We start from the raw sequence: 21231 nt of genomic DNA on the forward strand, positions 1-21231 counted from the left end.
TAGTTGTGAGCCACTGTCTGTCTCTTGGTAAGATGGGCCCAATTAAATAACACTTTCAAGACTAATGGATCAAATTTATTCTTCATACAAATTTCCTCCATAAAAAATAACCTGATCGTGATATTAAATATGAGATTCGAAAATAAGATCCTCGTATTTTCGTTTTGGGTTGTGGATGCACTTGCAGTTCTGTGGGGATTTGAGGGGAGAAAGGAAAATTACTAAGTCACTAAAAGATACATCATTGACTTTGTAGTTTCTATCCGTAGGAATCAGGGGTATTGACCAGTGTGACCACTTCTCATTTTCATAAATGCCAAGATGAGCCAATAAAAAAGCCAAGAATTTAGAAGGTTTCGGAAAAGCGATGATAATAGAAAACCAAGGTGAACAACGAATAGCCAAGATCTTGTGAAAAAGGGCAAGGAGTGGTCACACTGGTATTGATGGACAAAATAGATTGGTAACAATACCAGAATTATTTTTTCAAAACAATTCTGACTTCTTCACAACATTTATTCACCTGAACCGTCATGCAAGTTCATAAAGATTTCAAATACTCCTGCATATAATGAGACCTCAGTGTGATTATACTCCATGGAGGTCTATGCACTTTATTGAAAGAAGAAGCCTGGTGTTGGCTTAGTGGTTAGGGGTCCTGAGTTCAAGCCCCGTTGGCTACTGGAAAAAAAATACACCAGGAGGTTGACTCAGCCTGTCATCCTGCCGAGGTCGGCAAAATGAGCACCAGTGTACTGGTAAGGGGGACACTGCATCAGCGGCATAGCTGCGTCCCAACCAATGATGTAACCAGCAACCACAGGCCGCACTCGATAGAGGGAGAGAAATTAAAAGAAGAAGACCATGTGTCCTGACCTTTAACCTGTGCCTCACGTCCAATAAACATCCCAGCACCTAAACTTTATAAGAAGGTGCATTACTTGTTTTGCAGTCTTGGTGTTTAAGTAAATGTCGTGCCGGCATGTCGCATTTTGAAGAGATGCGTGCAGCACTACGTCCCCATTCAAATATCTAGTTCCTCCGTATGTTATTCCTCCATATGTCACTATAGCTTTTAGTAATGCCCAAGGTTGTTAATTCTCAGACACCGAAGGAAATGTTTCTCGACCAGTATTGGGAGAGACAGCTTGACAAAAAGAGGTCATTTTGCTTGGATCAGTCATATTTGAAGCAAATATTTTACAGATAAAAAAGCAAAGATACCTGTACATAGGAGTAGTGAAATTGACAGTCTTTACTCGGTTTCAATGTTAAAACTTTCATTTGTGTACGAGTTTAGTTAATTGCTCACAACTTTATCTTTGGGCTCAAGCAGCTGTTTCCAATTTTGCTCCCATGGAGTCGTGGCTTTTCAAATTATTGGCATGTCTCGGCAGGAGACCAAGTCCCGGGGCCTGCTTCTCACTCATCGTAAGGGTAAGTTGGTGCACTCTCAATTTTCTATCGCCTCACTCTGGCCTCGCTCCATCCATCCATTCTTCCTTCCATCCATCCATCAGCACCTCACCCTCCAACAGCAGGTCACATGCACACTTCCAGGAACCCACATGTGGTTAACCTCCATAAGTCGAAGCTGGATGCTCACTTCTATTCTTCATCCCACATTTCTCTCTTTGAGCAACTGTCTCTCTGTGTCAGTTATCTCATCCTCTTTCCTCAATTATTTCAAGATTGCTCCTCACTGCCAACTCATGGTTTCTCCTATACCAATCCCAATCTCTTCAACTATCTGTGACCTCTGAATAAATAATTTTCCTCCCTGTCATTTTCCTTTTCAGAATGTGTTTGTGCTTTGTTTGTTCTCTTCTGCCCCTCTGTCAGTCTGAAGACATACCACCCTTTGTTTGTTAACTCCTTCATGAGCCTCAGGTTCTGTAATAAAAACAAGTTTTATTGTTGATATTCAGAATTGACTTTTATTTGATTTAAAGCCAGGGAGTTTTCATACATACTTTATTTATTATTATTTTTGCTAATTTTCCAGCCAAAAAAATTCTGATCGCCACTCTACTTCCTTGAGTACAGATTAGGCGGTGTTGGTACGTCGTGCACTTCAGAGGAATAGCTGATAAAGCCCCAACCCACCCTCAGCAACTTTTTTTTTTCACCTGCCATCCTTAATTCTCACCGACTCAATCCCTCAATTGGCAGGTGGTGCTGAAAACCATCAGTGCTAAAGAATCCTGGCACAGCTTTTCCAGTACATCAAAACGAGTGTTATTAAGAAAGCTAAGTGGTGTGAACCATGATGCTGAAACGAGGTCCAACAACACATAATTAATACACGAGATCAAGTTTCATGCCACTGCATCTGCATGTTTGTCCACTACTTCACTCTCTTGTTTCCCTTTTATTGTTTTTTTCCCCAAAATGTTGGATTAAAATCCAAGAAAAAATGGCCCTTCTGGTGCTGTGTTGAAAGAACATTATATCTTGGAAGGGATGTTAAGCCAGCTCTTTTATCTTTCTTACCCTTCATCCATTAAGGATGCCACGTTATCTTTGCAATAAGTTTAAGCTACTTGTAATTAATATCCATGGTAATATGAGATTTTGGAAGAAAAAAAGAGTAAAAAGATAAACTACCTTCAAAGTTAAATGCACATAAAACGATGGCAATCACAGCAACAATAACAACAAAAGCAACAGCGACAACATATAATTTCAAATTGGGATGACTTAAATGAATTTTTCCTATCCTTCCAAATATAGGAAAGGAGGATAATGGACGACAACAATGAAAATGAAAAAAAAGTAACGAGATTCTATTTCATTTAAAATAGTAGGGCAGAGGAACCGACTGAGTTCAGAAAACGTTTTTGAGGCAACAAGACCAGACATGTTCAACAGTGAATGCATTTGTTGCAGCCTGAAGCTGAATGGACTATTTATGGGCATTGTTCATATGTCACAGACAGTGTAGGCACACAGTGCACTTCAGAACAATAGCTGAACTTCCCTGCTCAGGAATTGCTCCATATTGAAGACGACTCCTGTTACCTCCTTAACAGCCCCAATGATTCCTACTTTCTGCTGGGGTTGGTCAGGGAATGCTTTTGGCCCAAGTCTTTCATGAACCTCGTCACAAACTGACTGGCCAGGCCTGAAGTTCAAGTGAAGGCGGTTTGGGCAGAAATTTGTAATTTGTTCAGGGTGTCGGCAGGAACTTGCCTACTCTTCACAAAATACACCTTGGGATATCTCATGTCGACCAATGGTAATATGCTAACAGATGGGTCTTCTGGCTTAACGTCTTTCCGATGCATGCCACACTCCAGGAGGAGCATTTATAGTTGGGTTGAGATTTGAATCAGGACTACACAGCTCAATGGTGAGTGGACGTACCGCTAGGTTATCCTGTCAGACTTTGCTCAATATTGAAGAGCACTCAGATAAGCCAAAAACAGATTTTTTTTTTTTCCACCTGTTACGATATCAACTCTGCTCCCTTGATAGGACTACCACTAGATTTGTTTCTGAAACATAATTATCACTTTTAGTTTTTATGTAAATTGCTCGGTGTGGAAAATGTGAAGAATAATTTATTTACTTTCCCACCTTTGCCAATATTCAACATCTCGACAAATCTCCCCAAGCCCAACCACCCCAGCCACACACCCACAGAATACGTACCTGAAATAGTCTGTTGGTTCAACTGAAAGACAAACAGAAATAATTACACAACACATATCTGTGGTGCATCATGAAGAGAAATTAATACAATTTTAATCGATTATGGCACATCATTTAACTTGCAAAACAATTAATGCAGGGCACGTTCACCTTCGAAGTGCAAAATTATGCAACTGTTACTTTGAGGTACTGTTATCATATTCATGTCAGTCGGCTGCATGGTGTGTAAACAAAAATGAGAGGGAGAGGAGACTACTGAGACAGGAATGAGATGGGAAGAGGGGTGGGGGAAGGAGAAGTAGGAGGAGGAGGGAGGTGGAAAGTCAAAGAAAGCATGGGGGAGGTCAGGGGATCTTGTTGAATATTCTCTTATTTTTGAAATCACAATATGGAGGTGACTCATAAAGATTTTATTTTCACGCTATTATATCCATCCACCCATTCATCCTCCACCCACCGCAAGGCATTATTCACGCACAAGTCATGAGTGTTTCCATCACTGATAAATTTCCTTAGACAGGTCACTACCACTGTATTGCAGAATGTTATTACATAGCGGGGCAGAAATAAACATTCATTTACTGCAAAAAAAATTTTGAATATTTATCCACTCAGTTTTGGCCAATACCTTAATCATTCAACCGTGTTTAAATTTCAAGACTATTTTACATGGTTCATAAATCTTGACATTCATGTGCAAGTATGGAAGTGACAGGTCGCAGGAACTTTTAGCACAAACGGTCGGTTCACTGGAACAAGGTGGATGGAATTTGGTGGACCGTTGGAAGGGGAGGGGGGGTGAAAAATCAGTAAAACTTGTGTAGAGACAACGGTTAAGATAAGGTAAGGGATAAACGAAATGACAAGCAGGAAACATGAAGTGTAGGGGTTACACATACACTCAACATGAAAAGATTTCTTTCAGGAGGTCGAGAAGCCAGACACAAAGGGAAGTAGATGAAGACAAATTGCGACAGAAATTGCCAATAGCCTGAAGCTGAGCATGACCTTAGGCCAATAACGCCATGATGAGTATGATAATGGCGATGAAGAGTTATTAGACGGAAATGCTCTGTTTTTGTTCTCACTTTGCTTCTCGGCTCTGCTTAAAAAAACACCTGACGCCTCAGGCCCAAAAGCATTAATTGTAAAGTGCACACAAAGATAGTACACATTCCATGTTTCAGTGGCACACAAACCTGATTGCCATCACCCTCATTGAAGTATATTTGCAAGTCTTTTTGAAACATTTGAATGGTAGATAAACCATTGCTTAGGTTCTATCACATAATGACAGTCCATGTGTGTGTGTTTGTGTGATATATGAAAGACCCACCCACATCTCTCACCTGTGAATGGAGGAAATAGCCAATCAGCTCTCACCTTATTAACTAAACCCAGGTGGCAAGGATTATATAAATAAATTGACATCTCCCACACTCCTCTTGCTGAAGAAACTGCATAAAGCAACCAAGAAGGCCTACACAAGTTCAGCAATTTGCTGTTTCAGACGCTTCCAGGAGTTCCTCCACAGCTATAAAGACATTCACAAATAGTACACACATGAGAATCCCAAAGCTACACACCCCCTCAGCTGCAGGACCGGATTCATCGTTTATTGGCGAATCATCAGTGACAGTGCAGGCAGCAATGTGCACCAATGAAGCTCCCAAGCATGTATCACATGCACTGTGGTGAAAAATGTAATCCTATAAAGTTTCGTCACGATTAACTTTGGGAGCTCAGATGAGTTGGGAAAATTGCATCACTCAAATCTTATAATTTAAAAACGATAGTACCGATAAAAGCGATGTACACAACGATTCATCGGTGTGAATATCAGGCGTTCGATGATATGAGTGACGAAAGTGAAAAATATAAATTTGAGCATTTTATCATGCAGAAACTGATGCGGTCTGTTCCAGGTCAAGGCATGGTTGAGTAGGCCGAAACAAAATGGTGGCTTAAGACTTCTGTGAGGTGAAAGCGGGCTGACCAACACGGCATGGCACCATATTCATAAGGCTTTTTTTAATGATGAGGACCCCATTAATTATCTTTAAAAGGTGTGTTTAAATTTACCCAAATACCCAATTTTCATTCAGGCACTCCCTTGGTGTTCCCTTAGTATATATGCAAAGGTTCACTCCATGAGGTTTCATGCTTTTGGAGTTATGGAAGAGACACACAAACACTCACACACACACAAAAACGGTTTTTTTAGGAAAAAAGAAAATCACTGGCTGTACAATTCACAGTGATTATCACTGGCTCCACAATGGCCTGTGACATGGTATGGTCAATTTATGCTTCACAGCAGCGTTTTGTCTACCCGCTAAGCCACAATGCATGTGTTCTTCATTCCAACATCTGTTGAAAGCATGCGAAATGACTTGTACTGTACTGTACTGTACTGTGTACAGGTTCTGGAACATTTCAAACAGGATGTTTGTCAGCATCATATCAGATCACATGCACTACTCTATACCAGAGCTTGATCACTATAAATGACATTGCTTCAGCTTGATATATATATATATATATATATATATATATATATATATATATATATATATATATATATATATATATATATATATATATATATATGTATGTGTTACGGATTTCAGAATCCGGTCTGATGAATGCATCTACACATCCAGATCCTCAGACAGTTATTTCCTTAAATGCATGTTCAGATTAGCCCCATCCGCATGTCTAATGGGATCTTAAATGTGATGCGTTGAGAAGGGTAAAGTATAGATCCCTTCTCTTATGGGAAGCTTTTTTCTTTATGACAGACACGTTTACACACATTTCTTTCACGAGCTCTGACGCCTGCCCCCATTCTTCCTCAGCAACAATCTTTCGCGAGGTCCGACGCCCACATTTTTTGAGAGTGCACGGGTCATCATTGTAACCGTGTGCAAGTGGGGCGAGGTGAGCGTGGGGAAGGCTGCACCCGCGGGGACAGCCTGGAGATATAAAAACGAGCGAGAGGTACGTTCTGAAGAGAAAAGCGAAAGAGGTGGAAAAGCGGGAGAGAGGAAACCGAGAGGGAAAGTGGAGGTGAAAGAAAGCCAGGGAGGGAGAAGAGAAGGAGAAGTAAGCTTGAGAAACAAGCAAGAAGTGGGTGTCTGACCAGCGCTAACAACGAGACAATTCGTCCTTCCCAGTGCTTCAGCAAGCGAGCGTGTGGGTGTGAGCAGCACTGCCAACAAGTGAGGCACGGTGTCGGTTACCAACAACACCAGGGTCAAAACCCACGACAGACGATCTCGGTTTCGTCCAGACTTCGACTAGCGTTCAAGGCTGTTCGCAAGAGGGTGCACGGAAAGGCTGGGTGCTGGTGACGGACATGACATGCATGCACGCATTTCAGGACGTTTTCACTTCACAGATGACTTTCTGGTGAGCGAGACGTTTCTTCCCCCCCCCACCCTCCCCCGAATGATCTGTTGGGTACCCATGTCTGTGTTTAGCTGCAAGTAAGTCAACCCCCAATAAGCATCTGCTCTTTGTCTCTTTCCTGGCATTTTGATTGATTTTGCTTTGAAATTTATTCTTTCATTTACCTCAGAAAATAAAAAGTTATTTCCATTTATTTATTTTATTATTAATAAATCATTTTTCGATTTCCAACCTGTCCGTGTTTGTCCTTTCCTTCCATTTGTCTAGCGTTGTCCGAACTGAGACACTGGGAAGTAATTACCACAGATTTGACCAAAAATAGTCGGCATGCACCAGCGGTTAAAACGCTCGGCCACCCTAATTAAAATCTAATCGAGATAACATTGGTGCTTTTCCGAGGGCGCGCTACCCGATTCAGGTAACCACGTGACCTCCAGTTAAACGGAATAATTAGACGGTGGATACTGGAACTCGTGGTTAACTGGGTGGTGTTCATGGTTTTAAAACAACCCACCGTACCACAACGTTAATGGTGAGCGGTGGCCCCAGGTCTGGCTCTACTGAGGACAACCGGGGATTAATCCCCCTGAGTGACAAGCTGGTGTCTGGGTACCCGTGGCCGCTGTTGAAAAATCTAGCCAACAAAAAGGAAATGTCTGTGTATTAATCAAAAATTGCTTGGCTGATCTTCATCAAATTTTGCATTCGTGCTTGGAGTTGCCAGTCGCATATCACGGGCATTAAATAAATCCTCACCCCTTCTATACTGCAAGTGCAGGGAGACAATGATCAATTTTGGCCTGTACACATGGAAGAGTGCAAGTGGTTGAACAACTGAGCACTGACGAGAGAAGGGCATATTGCGAATGGAGAAATTATGCCAATTCTGGAAACAAAACGTTGACAAAATCACGAGCTGGTCAAACACTTGGAATGCCTCAATCCTGAAAAATCTTGCACTCTCACCCTTTCTCTCCGAAAGAACCATCTGGCAAACCTATCTATTTTCTTTACAATCCTTTTGAGGAAGTTTAGTCATTCAAACTCCTGGGTCCCACTATCAGCCACAGTCTCTCTTGGGAAAACCACATTTCAAAGTTGGCCTTCAAAGCCAGTCGCCATCTGGGCATTGTCCATCATACACATTCTTTCCCAAGCACAACTGAACTCCTCTTCATCCACAGCTTGATGGAGTATTTCTCTCTCCACTGAGCTGGCTCCACTGCCTCGTCCATTTCTCAGCTTAACACCATGGAAAGCATGGCTTTCAAGATCAATGGAATCTCTCGTGCTGAAGCTGAGTGTATGAGTCTATCACTTTCCTATTGCACACAGATCAGTGTTCTGTCTTCTACCACCACCTTCCTGGTCTTGCACCCTTTGCTGTTTGTGTGCTTTGTCCATCCCAGGATTCTACAGGGCGCACATGGTCCACCATTGACCTCCTTCTGATGAAACTACCTAAGTTCAGGATTACTGCTCACCTCCACTCATTCGTTCTTCTTCTCTTCCGACTGTGGAACTAACTTCCACATTCTCTTCAATCTCATTCTCCCCTCCAGGTCTTCAAGACAGCTGTTTGTCACCTTCTAAAATCTTCCTCAATCCAAAACGCTGATATTTTCTACAATCATTAACCCCCTCCCTACCCCACATCAAGCTCTCTTCCTTCAAAATTTCCAGTTTTTCCTTCTTGAGAGTTTCCTTCTGTGTCCATATTGTTTACCCCATGTACCCAACATTCCTCCCCACACCCATTGTTTGTGCATGTCTCCCTCTATCTTGTCCTTTGGCTCCACTCTTGGTGTCACCCCCCACCCCTACCCTCTTTTCTCTCCACTGTTCCTTTTCTTCTGTTACATCCTGATATGTTCAGTGATCTTTCATGAGCCTCGACTATGTAAACAAACAAAAAAACATCCTCTCACTTCCAGAAGGAGCAGGTATTGTTGACTTATTATAACAAATCAGCACAACCTAATCTACAGTATAATAGGGATAAATAAAAATTCCATGATTGATTATACCTGCACATTCATTATGATGTCTGTGATCACCCCCCCCCCACCCCTCTGCACCAAATCTTACTTTTCCTCAACACAATGTCTTTTATAATCTAATATCATTCACTCCCCCAACTCAGTTTGGAGGTCTTATAAAGAAAATTAATCTTGAAAATATGTCTGTCTACAATTACATTTATCTTTATGTTGACAAAGGCGTCGCAAAAACCATGGAAAGAAGGACCCGGCAAGTGTGAAGTGACATAGGGATGAGGCAAACCCCTCGAGCCAGGCCACAGATATTGGTTTTGCATGCATCCTCTGCACTCCAATGCCTTTCAAGCCCAAGTGTCAGCATTTTACAAGGCTCGATTCAAATGGATCGACCAGAAGTGTGCCAGTTATTTAAAAAGTTAAATGGCTTTCTGGCCAGGCCAATTAGTAAATCTTCATAATATGGGCTGCAGAATATTGGTTGGTCAGCTTGCACTCGGCATTGCTAATGAAGCACCCACAGCAATTAAGGAGAGGAGAGTTACCAGGCATTCGGAGTGTATCTGCGCAGCAATGGAGCTGAAAACAAATACATGAAGCACGAAATACATCTTGTTTTGCATGTCGGGAAAGCACAGAGTGAAGCCCAGCTCCGTGAAGGTTGAGAACAAAGATTTGGCATTGCAGTGATGGAAAGTCATATTGCCAACATCAAAGTTCACATTTCAATTCATGATATTTATATTCCTAAATGTGTGCGTTGGTTGTGAATTTCATTCACTTGTAATACCCACTCTCTATGGAAGGGAGAGGATTTGTTTTCAGAATTAGCATCATCTCCCACCCTCAATACCTCCTCCTTCCGGCAGGAGTCAGTGGTTAAACCACTTGCACCATTCCACGTGTACAGGCGAAAATCGCAAATCATCTTCCCACACTCATGCAGGGGTTTGAGGGTGGGGGGGGGATGAATGTGATAATTTAATGCCCATAGCCTGACCCAGGGTACCTCAAGCATTAATGTATTATTCAATTATTTGATTTCCAACAACACCATTTTTGTTATTCTTCGACAGCAAGAACCGCGACAATAATGCTCGTGGTCCTGCTTCTTCTTCACATGACTGACGGGCAGATGAGTCTTCTTTTCATAACAGTAGCACCCATTCCCACAAGGAGCGAAAAAAGGGTATCAATACCCACTTCCTCCAGCAGTGGTCAGTGGTTAAACCACTTGCATTATTTTCTCTGTACAGGTGAAAATGGCAAGTCATCTCCCCATTCTTGCTGGTGGCAGGGGTGAGGGGCATTATTTGGTGTCCATGACCTGACTCTGGGTACCCCAAGCACATAACTAAAAAATATTGGAGAATGATCTAGCCATATTTGATTCTATAATGATCATTCATACATACATACATACATACATACATACATACATACATACATACATACAGTACATATGATTGCAAGGTAGGATCATGTTTTTTTAACACCAGACAATGGTGTCCAAAGGAAGGAGGCCAATTTATAAGATGGAAAGCTCAATGCAATAGCCTGAACAATTGTGTCACAATATTTATTTTCTGCACTGAGCTACATAGACAAGGGTAGTAAACACCATCGGCATACAAGAAAGACACAAGCTGCAGCCGTATAGAGATTGTATCGGTGAAAAGGTCTTCACTATTTCCATGGCGCTTCTCACTGGTGCATGACTGACCATCTGTCTAACGGAGTTTAATGGCCGTATTGTCGCAATAATCTCCCTGATGGCCCTGAAACAGTCTTAGAACAATGACAATGGTCCGGGGACCAAGAGACGTCCCAAACACCAGCGTGTTGTGCATTTGGTATTTTGGAGTGCACATGCAGTGTGAAAGACCCCTGTGGTGAGGTTCTAACATTATGGGTGTGTGCTTGGTGGCCACCATTCAATTCACACATAAGCAGAACAAACACAAAATGCTCTTACCAGCGATTCCTTTCGGTTGGGTGTAAAATCTTCTCACACCTGGGCTAAACTCCATCTGTCATGCACAGACAAGGAAATGATAAGCTGCAGTGCCAGTACAAACCATCTTGAGGAACAGTCAGAAACCTTCACCCAACCCGAGTTCCTCCTTCGCTCGAGTCACTGCGAACCCTCACCCTACTCTCTAAAATAAAATAAATAACGCACAAGAAGTTGTGCAGCCATGACCTTAAAACATCAAAACGCTTATTCACATCCCTTAATGAACAGCATAATATATGGTCTAACGGTGTAAACACCACATTGAATGTTTCTAGTAATTGACAATATGAATGTTTCAGGGTATTATTTAACCAGATTAATCAATCCATTGACTAACGGATTACACGTCTCCCCGTGGGAACCACCCGACCAAAGTTGACCCCGGGTGTTCTGTTGACAAAGAAAGTCAGGAGTTTTTTGAAAAAAAATAAAAAATAAACAAAAGTGCTGAACATAAAGCTAATTTATTATGCCAAGGAAGGATTGTTGGTAGAGCTTCACACTAATCTCTGAATTCTGTCTGTAAAAAGCTGGAGGCAATGAGGATTGACCAGGGAGAAATGCCATCATGGGCCTAATTATAAACTTAGAAACTGATGCAGATCGCTGAACGCCAAAAATATCGTTGTCACATCAAAAAGCTACTGAGATACAAATGAGGGCTAATAAAAAGAGAACATTCACTTTCAAATGAGGTTGTGCAGACCCTCAAGGGGGCGTTGTCTGCTTGCCACTTGTGCAATCATATTGGGCATATAGTTGATCGACGAGAGATCGCCTATCGATAGCCAATGGGATCATATCCATTTCCTTTCATGAGGCACTTTCGAAAAGCTTTCCAAAGGAAAATTTCCAGCACAATTTCTTTCCGTCATGTAAAAAAGAAAATAAGAATAGTGATCTTTTACAATTATCTACTTGCCCGGTTTTTGTCAGATACAGTTGTAAGTAACACTGAGGAAAGGTATTTTTACATTAAAATTACCCAAAGTTTTTCCTCTTGTGCAGTGACAAAACTTAATTTGATTCCCTTCAATAACATCCTGAAATTTGTATTAAAACAAGCTCGAATGAGCTAAGATCCTCATCCTCTTAATGATGACGTCATAAAAATTGATATGACGTCGTAGTGATGTATCATATGTGCGGTAATTCATCTCTGCTAATACCCTGTTCGATTCCCGCAAACAGAATTCAAAAAGCTTGCCTAGTTTGAGATAAGTTTAGGCGTTTTCCATTAGCGGAGATATTTTGACGTCATAACTTTTTTTTCTAGGAGGAATTTTCAAAATTGGAGAACGTTACTGTCTGCGCAGGGTATTTTTACATATACATGCCGAGTTTCAGGAAGTTTCGATGAAAACTGTAGGCTGTGAAACAAACAAACAAAAATGCCAAAAAATAGGAATGACGTCATAAAAATTGATATGACGTCATAGTGATGTATCATATGTGCGGTAATTCATCTCTGCTAATGCCCTGTTCGATTCCCGCAAACAGAATTCAAAAAGCTTGCTTAGTTTCGGAGATAATTTTTTGGCCGATTTCCATTAGTGGAGATATTTTGACGTCATAACTTTTTTTCTGGGAGGAATTTTCAAAATCGGACATCAAAACTGTCTGCGCAGGGTATTTTTACATATATATGCCAAGTTTCAGGAAGTTTCGATGAAAACTGTTGGCTGTGAAACAAAAAAGTCCACAAGAACAACAAAGTGAGTAAGACTTAGAGATCCTCCATGTGGATCTAAAAAAAAAATTCACAAGATCATCATATTCCCTTCCCTGGAAGAAACAAAATCAGACTCCGGTCGAGGCCTTCCATACGCTCACCTTCCATTGTGCCCCAATTGTGTCCGTGACCTTTTTAACACAACTGAACAAAATATATCATTGAACATTCCAGAAACATTTTGGATCTGGAGTATTCAATCATATATTGTGACTGTTGCTAATATAATCAAACACATGTACATCTTTTTCCAAAATGTACACCTGTACACCTGTATTTATGACTATTCCATAGTTTGGAGATCTGAAATCCTGATGTATTTAATGGTTAAATTTTTGTCCCCTACCCCTCAAACAAGGTCGGAGATGGGAGACATTAAAATGAGCTCTGTCTGTCCGACCGACCGATCAATCGTCCATGTACTTTTGTGTACGCAATATTTCAAACACCATTGAACATTTAGCTTTCATATTGCAGATCTCTGTTCCTCCTGACATCATCTCAACTTGATTATATCATGGTGGTGATTGGCTCAATTATGTTGCCGTGGCAACCATCTCAGTGCCTTGGATTGTGTATGTGGTATTTCAAAAAAACGTCCAAGATTTAGCTTTCATATTGCACAGATCTATTCCTCATACAACACAAAAGGTAAGGGGGTGGAGGGGGAGGGGCTGTCATCTCCTTGTTTCCCTTTTATGTATCAGCTCATTGTTTTCATTAATTTCGGTTAAAACATGCAATCTGCACAGGCCAAGACCATGGTATGATGTAACCACAGACATCTTTTTCTTGACCAAGGCTAATAACGACGTTCACCAAGTTTGATAGAAACCAGCTCACAGTAATGTTGTAAGATATGCATATTCACCACTTTACAAGTACATTTAATTAAACAGACAATAAACACTGTTGGATATTTTTCCAAATTTAAGAATAATTTTCCAAAGCTATATAATGGATGTATGTATTCATTCATCCCATCAACACCCTGCAGACAAACTCTCTATATGTAATGCTCATAGTGAACAGCTGCTTCTCTTCTTGTTTTACGATGCATGCACAGCAGGCTCGGCCCCAGGTGGCAATGTGAGAGAAAATTCTTACATGAAGATTCCACCTAAATAATACCTGACTTGACATAACTTACAGAGTGTTAAAAAAAAATCTGTAATTGTCGGGACAAACAGTGTTAATAAATCATGATTGTCACCACATGGTGTAACATTAAAATTGTTGGAAAATATAATAGTCGGAGAAAAAAAATCAGTGGTGCACAATTAAACTATCCCACAGGGTCAGGCTGTACTACAATTTAGAAGGTCAAAAATACTGTGTTGGTCACCATGAGACACGATTGTTTGCACGACAAAGGTCCTCACACATGGTCACCTTGATGCGTATGGGTTTTTTGCAAAGCATCAGTTTATAGATTTTCCAAATCGTCCTCCATATTCAGGTTTATTATTACCTGGAGACTATTTTCTGATTTGTTGGTTTAAAAACAATGAAAGGGCATATTGGCACGATAGTATTGAGGAGGATCAGTTTTGTAAATGACTTTTGAGCATTGTTTCCAGCAACTTTAGAAACACTGGAGTATGAATGATTTCTTCAAAGAGAATGAAAAATATTTATTTTTCAATGTTTTCGTTGAACTTTAGTAGCATTTGCTTTTTTTATTGTTAATTGTTTCATTGAAATAAGAAACTTGAATATTTGTCTGTTTGTTTGTCTGTTTGTGTGCATGATATCTGAAATAGTTATGGACGGATCCAGATGAAATTTTGTGGACAGGTTCGGTGTAAAAAGGACAAACTGAACAGATTTTGGTGAAGATCCGGATCCGGATCTGACGACTAGAGTTTTTAAAGTGATTCTACACCATTGATAGATAGGGTGGAACTGATATATAGCACGATATCTCACAAAGTTGTGGACGGATTCGGATGAAACTTGGTGGACTGGTTGAGTGTGTGATGTCGAATTAATTTGATTTTGGTGAAGATCCGAATCCAGATGTGGATACGAGAATTAATTAACTTTTGAAGTGATTCTTCACCATTGAGAGAATGGGCCAAAAACGATATAGTACTATATAGCATGATATTTCAGAAATGTGTTGGGCCCGATTGTTCTTGTGAATCAGGCATTACGTGGCAGAGGTACGCACTCTACTGAGTGCCCTTATAGTTTATTATAAAACTGAATGAAGTCCCAGATAAGCTTGTACAAATATAACATGAAAAACAGGAACATGAGGTGAAAAATGTAAATGTAACTCTTGCATGAAGTTTGAAAATATATTGAGCCTGTGTCTGGAACACCAAACATACCGAATGATATCCCACAGGATATTGTACAAATGTTACTACTTCTTTAACAGCCCTGAGATCATTCCCTCCTTTTTGGATCAGCCGTGGAACGTTTTTGCCAAAGTATTTCAGAACAGGCTGGCCAGGACTGACATCTGATTGAAGGTGACAGGCATTTGCATTTTGGCCTGGATGCTGGCAATAATTTCCCTACTCTGAGTGAAGAACACCATGGCATCTTTAACATCCACCAATGACCAGTGCTGGCAGACTGATCCTCCAACTGAACATCCTTACAATGGACAGTGAACATGTTGACGTATCGCACTTCATGTAAAACACAAGGGTGAGAGTTTATCACTGAGTAGAGATTAGAACCCACGATAGTCAACTCAAAGGCGAGTGCATGTGTGGTCGTAGTTCATGAACTGGTCATCATTTGCGTTACAGGGTCAAAATATTCAATTTTTCAGTTTTTTCTGTGTTGACAGACATCATCAAGCTGCATGAATTTGTGTGAAAAGAATTAGCAAAAACCACTAATTAACGGCGAATATGGTATTTTTAATGAAGAACTTTAATGGATAATGCATTACAAGGAAAACACATTTTCGCGTTTATCTCAAATTCACCCTTTCTGAGTAAATTGGATATGGATCAGTTATCCTTTGGCCGTTTTGGACAATTCAAGTGCCAAATTAATCCTGAGAATCTGCGAGATACATAACTAACTATGTAAAGATGTTTACTAGATCTCTTTTAGGAGTTTGTACCTATTGGTCAGGGTTTGCTGAATAATAACGAGTTGAATAATCAATTTTGCATCATGCAACAGCAAGTCCCAAGTGTTACTCACCTAAAAAACAACAAAATAGATTAGATTAAAGCTTATTGATTGAAATAAATTCAGTTTATTCCAAATTTGACTCACCACATCCGCCGCCTCCGCCTGTTTACTCCACCCCTGACTTGTATCACTTATTTGCCTGTTACACAAAAACTATTGCATATTTTTTTATTTCTGTTTATTCCACATTAAACTAGATAAAATTACCTTTCTTCTCATACTAAGATATCTAGATATCTGTGTTTTTTCTGGTCTGTAGTCAAAGTGGAAAGTGGATGTTTTGAAAAACATGTAACAACTCCGCCTTTTTAGGGTGACCAGTTCATGAACTACGACCGTGTGTATACCTCTAGGCCCTCCTGCCAACCCATCCCACTGGATATTATGTTTGTATCTATTATTTCCCATTGCCTCCGTCTCCAAAGGTGGACGGAGGTTAGGTTTTCATCCCTACTTGTCTGTCTGTCTGTCTGTCTGTGAGCATGATATCTCAAAAAGTTAGGGACATATTCAGATGAAAGTTGATGGTCAGGTTGGGTGTGTGACAAGGACAAATTGGTGATATTTTGGTGAAGATCTAGATGCGGATACTATAATTTTCAAAGTGATTCTTCACAATTTGGAGAAACGGCCAAAAATGATATATGGCATGATATTTCGAAAAGTTGTGGACCAGTTCTGACAAAACCAGATGAATGCATTGGTTAGATGACACAAACGAGCTCATTTGATTTTTGTTAATCCAGCCCATGGGTGCGATACAAAAGGTAAACTATTCAGCCTGGTGGAGGCATGTGCTCTAATGAGTGCCATTCTAGTTTCAATTTGGATTCACAAAGATTTGTTGTTTCCCCTCCGGTCCAAATTCTGCCCCTATATACCGGTGTTAGGGTCGTGGGACTCAAACCACGCAAACAAACCACCAGGTGAGTAGGGGAGAAGAGCTTTCTCTTCTTTTATTTTCTTTTTATTAATTTTTTTTTAATACGGTACAACAAATCACTACAACGTCAACATACGATCTTCACAAAACATATTACTCGATCACTCCCAGGAAACAAGCAGGATACAGGGGCTGAACAAGATGGATACAGCCACAAACTCACAGGAAGGAAAAAGCTAGAAACTTGTAAAGAAGTGGCCTTTGGGAGTGTTAATGAGGGTTGAAAATATCATGGATTTGGATGGGGGGGTTATCTGAGATGGTGGTAAACAGCTGTCTTGAAGACTTGGAGAAAAGCATGAGATTGAAGAGGATTTGGAAGATGATTCCACAAGTGGAAAAAAGAGAAACAAATGAGTGTAGGTGAGCAGTGATTCTGGATTTTGGGAGTTTCACCAGAATGGGGTTACTGACAGACTATGTATCCTGCAGATACCTGGGTGGGACAGACCATAATAGGCAGAGATTGCAGGACCAGAAAGGAAGCAGTTGTAGACAGAGACCACGGACCTATCTGTGATGTGAAAGTGATAGGCATCAAGCTGAAACAATGTGTGAGGCAGTGGCACCAACCCAGAGAGGAGAGCAGTATAATACAAAGTGCTGGATAAAGGCCTTGAAGGAAGATAAAAGCTCAGGTGTGCTAAAGAAAGACTTTGCATGAGAGAGGACATCCAGTCGGTGACTGGCTTTGGAGGCAAACTTAGCAGTGTTGTTTGCCCAAGAAAGATCATGACTGATAGTGAGGCCAAAAAGTTTGAATGACTGAACTTCTTCAAGAGAGTTGTTAAGAACATAGATGGGAGGGTTTGTCAGATGGTCCTTTCAGAGAGACAGAGAGTGAGAGTGTAGGATTTGTCAGGATTGAAAGACATTTTCCAAGTGTTTGATCAGCTCATGATTTTATCAAGATCAGCCAAGAGAAGAGCTGGGCTGCTGCATCCTATCTGAAGGATGTGTGATGTTATAGTGGAGGGTGGAGTCATCAGCAAAGAGAAAAAGAGGATTCACTAGAGAGTGAGAGAGATTGTTGATGAAGATTTGGAATAAGACTTGGCCCAGCACATTGCCTTGGGGGCACTCCATCCTTGACAGGGAGAAGAAATGAGAGGTTTCCGTTTTGAGCCACGCATTGGCTGTGAGAGAAGAAGTCAGGAAGCCAAGGCGCAAGGTGGCCTTGTATATCATAGTCAGAGCGTTTGGATGCTATTAAAGGCCCAGTCACACCTTGACGTTTTAGCCAGCTTATGCATATTTTTTGAAAATTTGTCTAAAACGCTGGTACACGTCGAATACGTTATGGGTAAGTTTTGATAACATTGAGAGCACGCTGAAAAACACTGACATACGTCGTTGTACGCTGGCTTTAAATGTGTACTTTTCGGTTGTCTTCAAATTGTCCATGCTTGAAATTTTAAGACTTATGCCAGCGTAAGACTCACACGTTCCGCATAACGCTGGCCATAAGTTGTAGGAACATCACGCAATCGTTGACACACGTCGACAAGTTACTTGTAAGTTACTCATAAGTCGAAACATGTCGAGGTAATGTTAAGCGTACCCGAAACTTATTTCTAACCGATGAGTAACGTGTTGTACTCACGTTACGCGATCGGTGACACACATCGACACACGTTACTTGTAAGGTGCTCATAAGTCGAAACACATCAAGGTAATGGTTGGCGTCAGTGTTCCAGACTCCCTGGTTTTATTTTTATCTTGCCAAAACGAAGTTTTTGCAAGATATGTTAGTCAGCTTGTATGTTTTATTTTTGTTTTTTTTTTGTTTGTTTGTTTATCTGTAATCACGTATAAAAAATTCTGCAGAGCACACTTATCATTGGAAATTTTTGTAACTTCGCATATCAGAGGCCTATAGAGGTCCCTTTCAGCGCATAAAATTTTGAAGGTCAAGGTCAAAGGTCAAGGTCACTTTGTCGCAAATCAGGGGAGTCGACGAAACCCTTATTTTTTGAGTAATTTTGATCGGATCGTCTTCAAACTTCATGGGAATATAGCTCATGGTCTGGCGCTCAGCTGATTAATTTTTGGTGGCGATTGGCCTTGACCTTCATGGTTAGCGCCTAAGGTCAAACATATTTGACCCCAAGGTCAAATTTTCAAGTTTTAGGAACCATATCGTGTAGTAGCTCAAATTGAACACCTCGATGAGTGCTTTCTAGATATGTCAAGCTTGAGACATTATGACGTCATGTGGTGACGTTATGAGGAAAAAGCATATTTTTCATGGTTACTCTGTAGAACGATTCTCATCGGAATCTCTCGTAGGCAGATATTCCTCAAGGAGTCGCTCCTGGTGGATTGCAGCTCTGTTCACCTCAGTGTGACCTTAAAGAAGTCACACGTGGTCACCTTTTGGCAAGATACGGGTCACCCTGCGGGTGACATTGGTTTATTTTTTTTTCTTCCTTGCTTCGGTATGATGGTAATTTTGACACTTCAATTTCTAGTGCGGTTATATTTTAATATAATTAATAGGCTGCCGCTAAACGATTTAAATCATAACCGCACTGTACACTGAACACCATCATACCGAAGAAAAAAAAAAACCGGGAGTCTGGAACACTGACGCTAACCATTACCTTGATGCGTTTCGACTTATGAGCACCTTTCAAGTAATGTGTGTCGATGTGTGTCAATGATCGCATATCGTGCGTACAACTTATTCCCATTGCATGCGGAGCGTGTGTCATACGGCAAGTACGTCGTAAAATTTTCAACATGTTTAAAATTACAAGACGTACTCCAGTTACTACGACGTATGATAGCGTACTTTAGCATTCTATTCACGCATACCAAACTTACCCATACCGTATTCGACGTGCGCCAACGTTTTAGATGCATTTTTCAGAGGTCGGCATACGCTGGCAAGATCGCCAAGGTGTGACTGCGATATTGACACTTCCATTTCTGCGGCGGTTATGATTTGAATCGTTGTGCGGCAGCCTTTTCATAACCTACGCCACGTTATCGTCGGCGATGCATGCAGCGCGCTATGCCTAAGTTAGACTATCGTTGGGCATGGGTTGTGAAGGCCGACAACAGGTTCAGCATTCGTTGGTATAAGTTATCTATAACACAACGAAACGTTCTGTGTCCGTTACTAATATGTTGCGCATAAGACCAAGTCGTTATGAATACGTCCGAATCTTTAAATAAAACATCAAAAGTTCAACGTAATCCAGCGTTTTACATACATTTTAATACGTTGCCATTGCTGGCTAAAACATCAAGGTGTGACTGGGCCTTAAGCAGAGAGTTAAAGGTAAACTCAGGACTATGAAAACGTTTTAACCAGCATAGGCATTTTGAATTTAGGCACAGTCTTGGAAAACAATGGGCTACTCTTTTGAAACCTTAATCTTTCATGATAAAGATAGTTTGGGAACTTAGATATCTCCAAGCAAATGAGAGCAGAAGAAACAGCCAACTTATCACTCTCTACGATATTACATCCTGCTTATGATACACCAGGATGACAGTTATCAGTCGCATCAAAATCAAACACAAACAAGAGAGGTCACAGGTGAATATGCTACCTATGTGGTGATAATTATAGGTACCCCATTGTTCATCACCGAGTAAAACACAAGTTGGAAATAATCGTATGAAGAGTAATTATAACATTATGTGTAAAATAATTTATCAAAAAATGTGATCAAAAACCTATCACACGAATTAAAAATACTTGCCTTCCTCTTTCTGATTGTGTTTTTTTTTTTCAGAGATTTTGTTCCTGTAAAGGATTTCACATATTCATTATTTTTCACATTATTCCTATTTTTAATGAATGTTTGTGATGTGAATTATTAGTTTGTCCTTTTCATATTCTTTGCTATTTCAAATCTTATGTAACTAGATAAATAATTTGTGTGAATATAACAAAATACAAGTACTGATTGGCATTTGTTTGAATCTTAAGTCTGTATCAATAAGATCAGATATTTATCCATCAAAAGTATCAAGATTTGGGTTTTCAAAGGAATGCCAAAACATTGTAGCCATCTACATATTATGCAAGTTATTTTAAAAGCAAAATATCGTCCCAATATTACTAATTTTTTTTCTTCTTATCTTGTCTCCTGCTCTTTTACCCTCAAATCTTTCCTTACCCCCCTCCTCACCCCTCACCTTTCAATTTTTTTCCCCATTTTCAAATTTCCAATTAAGACTCTCCCACATAGTTGCCTTGGTAATGGGGAAATTAAAGCCTTGGTGAATTGCCATCACTAGTACATGTTTGATTCCGATGGTGGAATGTCTGCTCAGTGGAAATGTCTACACCCTGCAACAG

At 40.5% G+C, this 21231-nt stretch overlaps 1 protein-coding gene across 6 annotated transcripts in view; it reads right to left on the minus strand.

Moving 5' to 3' along the window:
• The window catches only part of LOC147035139 (myelin transcription factor 1-like protein), a 731493-nt gene that overhangs the window by 362667 nt on the left and 347595 nt on the right, over nucleotides 1–21231 (minus strand). For all 6 annotated transcript variants that reach the window (XM_085894260.1, XM_085894272.1, XM_085894282.1 and 3 more), the window contains exons 5-6: nucleotides 11038–11092; nucleotides 3655–3676 (exon numbers count right to left, since the gene is read on the minus strand). In XM_085894260.1, coding sequence (XP_085750386.1) covers nucleotides 3655–3676; nucleotides 11038–11092 — 77 coding nt within the window. The remainder of the gene's footprint in view (nucleotides 1–3654; nucleotides 3677–11037; nucleotides 11093–21231) is intronic.

Source organism: Eptatretus burgeri, chromosome 1 (genome assembly GCF_056783735.1).
Source record: "Eptatretus burgeri isolate ZD-2024b chromosome 1, Ebu_testis_v1, whole genome shotgun sequence".
Classification (NCBI taxonomy): domain Eukaryota; kingdom Metazoa; phylum Chordata; class Myxini; order Myxiniformes; family Myxinidae; genus Eptatretus; species Eptatretus burgeri.